We start from the raw sequence: 7,546 nt of genomic DNA, 5'->3' as shown, positions 1-7,546 counted from the left end.
CTCTGTCTATCTTTCATTTCAACCAGATGATCCAACGGTAGCTGCATGGATCTAAGGCCAGCTCAACCTGGCAAAGACTGAGCTCCTTGTCTTCCCTGCCACTCCGACTCTACAGCATGACTTCACCATCCAGTTAGGTTCATCAACAATTACCCCATTAATTACCCCATTAAGCCAGAAATCTTGGTGTAATCTTTGATGACCAGCTGACCTTCAAAGACCATATAGCTAAAACTGTTCGATCTTGCAGGTCAGAAAGATAAGGCCCTTTCTAACAGAGCAGGCTACACGACTTCTTGTCCAGGTCCTGGTCGTTTCTAGGCTGGACTACTGCAGTGCTCTTTTAGCCGGTCTTCCTTCATGCACAATCAAACCTCTACAAATGATTCAGAATGCAGCAACATGACTAGTCTTCAATGAGCCCAAAAGGGCCCATGTCACACACTCTTTATCACTCTGCACTGGCTCCCAGTTGCGGCTCGCATCAAATTCAAGACACTGATGCTTGCATATAGAACAGCCACAGGCTCAGCGCCCACCTACCTCCACTCACTGCTACCAAACTACACTCCCTCCAGAAGTCTGAGATCCACTAGTCAGCAACGCCTCGTTGCACCACCACAAAGAGGCACAAAATCACTTTCCAGAACATTCTCTTTCACCGTTCCTGGCTGGTGGAATGATCTTACACCGCTATCCGGAATGCCGACTCCCTAACAACTTTCAAGCGACTGCTGAAAACTCATCTCTTTCGATACTCAATACTCTTTTCGATTTGACTTAAAAAAACAAAAAAACAAAAAAACCTTTTTGTTCTACTCTTTTCCTGTTCTTCCCTTTCTAGCTTAGGAATCTAAAAGTCTCCCATTTACAACAACATACTATTGTTATGTGCATTGTTTACCTGGTGCCCCTCTAATGACTGATGAGATGTCATCTTGAGCGATAACTGATATTTTATCTGCTTTGTCTAGTCTTTGCAGGAGCTGCACCTTTGTAAAGAGAGTTTAATTTACTTATGCTGACCAATTTGTGTGTGATCAGCTTCACTCCAGAAAATATAAAATGTATAAACAGTGAACCACCAGCACAAAATTTTGACAGGTTATTCAGCAGTTTACAAACCTAGGTCAGTTGATTTCCTCCGTCCATAATGCAAAAGGGCATCAGTCAGCAAGTCAAGGCGGTGAGATGGAGTCATCTCCTTTGTGACTCTGGCAAATCTTCGGAGGAAAGACCACAGCCTTTCCATTCCTTCCCCGTCTGTGAGCCCAAACCCATCGAGCCTTCTGGTGCTGTACTTGATCTGTGATAAAACCAAAGTAGTAGAATATCACATACACTGACACCAAGCATGATCCTACTGCAGTGGCAACTGCTTATAGACCATTTCGGTAGAAGTAAACAACACTGGTCCAGAAGCCTTTCCTGTTTTTTTGTTTTTTTATTTCTTTTTTTTTTTTTTTCACATATACAAATACATTTTAAAGGTGCTAATGTAACATTTTCATCCAGTCAAACGTTATGTTGGTTATATTTTTTTGTGATGTTTGTGTAAAGTAAAAAAAAAAAAAAAAAAAAAAAAAAAAAAGAAACAGGAAGTGTATCGGGACCAGTATGTTTACATCTAGCGAAACGGTCTATAGTGATCTGTTACAGAGATCAACCACTCAAATGGACCAAAAAGCTTGAGACAGAATCATTCCTATAGAAACGTGGTGTAAATAATTTGTTTACAGTAAACAAGTAGTCCACTTACCATGTTCATATTATGCGTGTTTGGTGTGTGTGCATAAGCTTGCTGTGCAGTTGCGCTTCATGTGAAATTTTCCTCTACTCACACTGCTGTGGTCTGGTATGTTATTTTGCCCTCCCAATCCTGCTCTGCTGGCATTTTGGGACTTTTATGGTGCATAATTGTCTCCACTCTCTCATAGCAGCAGGTAGGCCTACTGTAAGTTATGTCAGTGGAGTATAATGCTTTCACCCTGACCATTCAGACAGGCTTGGAGCAAGACAGGGCCTTGGCGCAGCTAATGTTACTTAATCTTTGAATCAGTAAAAAAATATTTTTAATAGAATAGAATTTTATTACTTTATATTCATGTAATAATTCTAAAAATTAGATGGTAATCGACAACTGTATTGTCCTAAAAAGTGCACCTCTGAAACTAGTTTAAACAAACACCAGGTGGGAAAAACGTTAGATTAAAGATTACTTTTAGGCATTTCTAAATAAGCTGTGCAGATAAGCAAAAGAGGATACACAGGAAAATGGAGGCCAAACAGTGAGTGAATGATGTGTGACACAGGTCCTGATGCCTCTAAAAAGTCAATGAATTACCTGGCAGGGCAATTTGTGTCCATAAACGTGAAATGCTGGTATGGCCAAGGAGAAGTTGTGTGGTGTGCCCTCCCCCGATTTCTGATTGAACATAGTATGGCATAATTTTGAGTTAATGTGTCAAGATCTTTTCTTAAAACAGTAAGTGAGTTTGACAATAAATAAATAAATAAATATAAAAAAAATAATAATAATAATAAAAAATAATAATAAATTGTACTTGCATGCAAATGTGAGGCAACAACACAGGCAATGTCATAGACCACTCGCAGGTGTATGTTCTTGTCCTCACATCTTCGAAGTAGCTCATCAATCACATACAGGGGATAGGCTAATCTATTTCAAGACAAAAATATGAATGTCACACCTTATACTAAGGAAAAGTGAAAAATATTTATACAAACAATCTTCAGCATCAAATTCAATACCTACATTCTCAATAAGGGCACTTAAAATGATCCAAACATGTTTTTCCATGTTTTCTTATATTAGCGAAGATTATAGAATGATGGTAAAGTTTAAATTTTGTAATATTTTGAAATCTCCTATTCACATTCCACGAGGTTCATATTTGGAAAAAAAAAAAAAAAAAAAATATTTATAATATATATTCCATAATAATAATAAACATATTATGTATGACTAAAAATTATTATTATTATTATTTTTATTTTTTTTGTCACCAAATATGAACCTCGTGGAATGTGTATGGGAGATTTCAAAATATTACAAAATTTAAACCTTTTTTAAACCTTTTCTAAGGTTTTAATGAATAGTTTGAATCAAACAGGGTAATTATCATTCTGGAACACTGGGTCAGTAGTCAGATGTAACAACTGTGGCATAGACTTGCCGTTCTCCTTGGCTCATGTTGACAAACATTAGGGGCATTTCATGACAACAGGAAGCTCCAAACACTCCTGTAACATCAAGTTTCTTAGCTTGTCGTTGTGACCTCAGAACATTGCCAGCCTTGAAGTTACTGCAGTCCTAAAGATTTAAGGAAAACCCAGATTTATGATTTATTTAGTTATATCTAATATTTCATGGATTCAGTTTTCTCAGATCTAATAAAAGTATTCTAAAACTATGACTAACTTCTTGAGGCTTTGAGCTGTCAAGATGTGATAGCAGGTATTCCTCTACAGCCTTTTCATCAACAAACATGCGGGTTCCATGTAATGGCTCAACTGCACTTGTCCCTGAGCTTTGCTTCCTCACAAGGCCAAAGTTGGCATCCAAAGTCACGATCATATCTCCATCCGCCTAAAAGACAAACACTTACAGTAATCCTGGTTTTGTATATGCACCAGGTTGGTACACTTATAATGTTACTGTTTTACTACAATACTTATATATATTTTGCAGATATCAATTCAATGCCATTAGGTCATTAAAAATACAATTATCAGCAATCAAACAAGATCTAATCTGGGCAAAGATCTAATATTTCTAACAAAGTGTTCTGCAAATATGACTAACCTCTTGAGGCTTTGAGCTGTCAAGATGTGATAGCAAAGATCTACCAAACTTCTTTGTCGGAAGTGGTGATGCCTAAAATGGGATATCCCTGGATTTTGCTTCCCACCAGGGCTCTGGCATCCAATGTCACTGACCTCTCCGTCTGCCTGAAAAAAACAGGTTGACACACTTATAACATTACTCTTTTATTATAATACTTCATACAAAAATCATTTTGAGGAACATAAAATCAATCAAGTGTGTTTACAAAATGTTAACCTGTGAACTGGCTCGCCACCAGTGTAAACACAACTGAAACAAACATTTACATCTGGTGATGGTGGTTTAATATAGACTTTTGTACATCTTACCTGCTTGATGTATCATAGAGCCATCCATCTGGTAAAATGGTGCTTATCACAGTCAAAAAGACAGAAACACATCAGTAAACATGGGATGCAGATGAGAGATATCTATGATGCCTCTATTAGGTAGATAGATACATAGATAGATAGATAGATAGATAGATTGATAGATGTTTACCACAGTCTATTTATTTCAATAGATTGCCAGTGTTCGTCTTTTGCATGAATGTAATTGTAAGCTTCTAGCTAACAGTCACAGGTGACAGGTGTGCTAGTAGAGCAGCAGCCTGATTAAACTTAACGTTATACCCTAAGGTTCCTCATGCATGTCCAAATGCAGCCAAGCTTTGTTTAAACCCACATAACTTTATTTTACATTCTAGTCAAGATCCCAAGGTTTCCAAACATACCAAACAGCAATAAAATGCGTCTCAACACACTCAGAGGCAGTCCGGAGTTGTGGCATGAAGGACACAACGTCTCCGTTCCCTCCATCAGGGAACGAGGGTTACCATACGTAACTGAGACGTTCCCTTTCTGTCATTAACTCTGACGTTGTGTCGTACGACACTAGGGGTCCCTATACTAGACACCACAACTGCTGGACTGCGTCATGAGTGAACGAGGGCGCAGATATCAACAAGCCAACGTGTGGAATAAATGCACCTCACCACTTCGTGACCTTCCAATGCCCAAGAACTTGACCTGCTCTCTCACTGGAGAGCCGCCATAAGGCAGAGGTCCTTCAGCTGGAGCCTTTTCTCGTAGTAACAACAGTAGTAACAGTAGAAAAAACGGCTGAGAATCTTGGCAAGAATGCTGGGATAGTGGCTGTTCCTCCCCAAGGGAGGAAAGCCACTACGGAGATCACATCCTACCCGAAGGGGAGGTAACATGTGAATAAGCACCTTAGGACTCACAGAGGGAGTGCTACATAGGGAGGATTCTGAGGTGGGCTCCACATAAGGAGAGACTACCAAAACTCAGAACCTGAACCTAGAGACAGAGCCTGTCTCAGGGGAAACACCGCATCTCTAGGGAATATAGGTGGAAAATACACACATGGGGCCCCATAAAGAGCCACTACATGTGGAGCACCAAACTAATACATGTGGCAACCTACCTTGTATTGGGAACTGAGGAAGTGTAATCGCCCTAAGGGGAAACCGCTATAGCAAGCTCTAAACCATACCAGTCTCCTCATTCACAAAGCTTGCATTTAGGACTCTGGAAGACACTGGCTCCATTTGCAGATTATAGAATCCGGCAAATGTGTTAGGTGTAGCCCAACCTGCAGCTCTACAAAATGTCTATTAGAGAGGCCCTGTTTACCAAGGCTGCTGAGGCAGCGGCATCCCTGGTCGAGTGGCTGTGACTCCCAGTGGGCAAGGTAGACCACATTCAGATCGTGTCCACAATCCAGTGCAAGATCTTATTTTGGAGAAAGCGTTCCCCTTCTGCTGTCTACCAAACCAGACAAAGAGCTGTTCAGAATGTCTGACCTCTAGTGGAGGGGGCTGTGGCCTGCATAAGGACTGTGCTGTCTGTGCGGACCAACACATGCTTGCCCTGAACCTAGGGCCGGATCCTTTTTAAGGCCAGAAGCACTGTCAGCAACTCCAGGCAATTGATATGCCAAAGCAGCCGAGGGCCTGTCCAGACCCCTGAGGCTGCATGCCCGTTGCATATGGCGCCTCAGCCTGTCTTGGAAGCATCTGTTGTGACAACAATGCGTCAGGACACTTGTTCCAAGGGCACCCCTGCCTGTAGAAACAAAATGTCTCCCCAAGTGCTGAAGGTTTTGCAACACAAAGGTGTGATGTACACACCATGTGTGCCACGGTGCCATGCCCATCTCGGGACTCGGGTATGAAGCCAGTGCTGCACCGGTCTCATATGCATCAGGCCCAGCGGTGTGACCACGGCTGAAGATACCATGTGCCCCAGGAGCCTAATATTTCAGGGGTGCCGCTGTTCCGAGTCTGAGCACTCTCATGCACTTCAGCACTGACTGTGCACGGTCTTGGGAAAAACGTGCAGTCATAGTGACCAAGTCCATAGTACAAATCTGCGCTGGTCGTACACTTCATCCGCTCCTTCGTCTGAAGCTTGTGTCCGAAGCATGGCGACAAGACTAGAGGACGCAGTGTCTCGTTCACTTCTCAGGGAACCATGGTTACATACGTAACCTGAGACGTTCCCTTTCGAGGGTTCAAACTGTGTCCTCTAGAGGTCGCTATGGGGAATGGTCATACCCACGCTGCCATGCTGAGGGGAGTGCAAGCCAGACACCAAAGGCGAGCACTAAGTATCAGCTCCACCCAAGTAGAGGGAGCTGCCCCAAAGATGAGCTGCATACTCAAGAACTTACCTGTAAGGGCAGGGCTAAAGATGCCTGACTGTAGGGCAGAGGTCAGACTTGGAATAGAAAAGATATTCCTTTAAGGGATATAGCCTATAGTCTAGGACAGTAACCTAGACCGCAGCTTGTCAACATGGGGTTTACCTACTGCTCTGCATGACCTTGCTCGAGGAGCTGGTTGGGCAGGTCATCGGCACCCCGTTCAGAGGTATTGATAAGATACACAAGTCTAGTGTGGCCCAAGGTTCCGGGGCTGAACATCTCAAGAAAGGGTACGAAGCTAAACGCATGATGCCTACCATACAGGATGTTAGAAAGAACACAAGAAGCTAGTGTGCGTTCTTACCACAACATGGATTTTAGAATGTGCCCGGCTAGCCTGGACACTGAAATACTGTTCACAAAAAGAGGCTCTGGGAAGCAGAGAACACAAATCCCAAATTAGGGAGGTTCTAAGCTCTCAGGGAGCAGAATCGTGCTCAAAGTGACACTTCTGTAAGAGGGGAGCACTGCAAAGCTCAGTACTGAGCGTCCTGAATGGGATGCCCCGGAGCAGACGAAGTAGAGACATCACAGGGGCAGAGAAAGAGGCCTAAAGACCTAGGCTGCTGTCTATGGAGCTTCCAGGAGACCAAGGCCTATAAAGACCTAATGGGTCGGTGCAGCCTTCGCACAGTTAAAGTGGCGAAAGGTGAAACACATCGGGCGGCAGCAAGTGGCCGATTTATCCGATGAGACTGTAATGAAAGCTCAGTCCTAATAACCAAGGTAAACATTTAGCAGCCGCAGGGTAGATACCTCGCCAACAGTGGGGAGGACATTTTCGTTCTGCCCAAGAATGGTGTGCTTAAATGACCCTACTTAGTGAGGGAAGCACTGCCACACTCATCTCCTGACAGGAGAGATACAAGAACAGAAACGAGGTCTAGGCTGCTGATTCTATGAAGCTCCAGGAGGCCAGAGACCTTAAATAGCCAAATGGGGTAGTACAACTTCTATACACACTAATGTGAC

At 42.7% G+C, this 7,546-nt stretch overlaps 1 protein-coding gene across 1 annotated transcript; it reads right to left on the bottom strand.

Annotated features, from left to right (window-relative positions):
- Window positions 1-1,125: 1,125 nt before the first annotated feature.
- Window positions 1,126-3,753, bottom strand: LOC127161740 (uncharacterized; the record flags this gene model as incomplete). The annotated part of the gene is made up of 5 exons (XM_051104454.1): window positions 3,443-3,753; window positions 3,198-3,334; window positions 2,569-2,680; window positions 2,345-2,425; window positions 1,126-1,306 (listed from the first exon to the last, which is right to left on the bottom strand). Coding segments are annotated over exons 1-5 (667 nt in total), but the record flags the coding sequence as incomplete, so codon positions are not given.
- Between the last annotated feature and the right edge of the window lie 3,793 nt (window positions 3,754-7,546).

Source organism: Labeo rohita, unplaced genomic scaffold, assembly GCF_022985175.1.
Source record: "Labeo rohita strain BAU-BD-2019 unplaced genomic scaffold, IGBB_LRoh.1.0 scaffold_723, whole genome shotgun sequence".
Classification (NCBI taxonomy): domain Eukaryota; kingdom Metazoa; phylum Chordata; class Actinopteri; order Cypriniformes; family Cyprinidae; genus Labeo; species Labeo rohita.
Note: the sequence above shows the minus strand (reverse complement) of the source record. Positions and strands in the feature narration are given on the sequence as shown.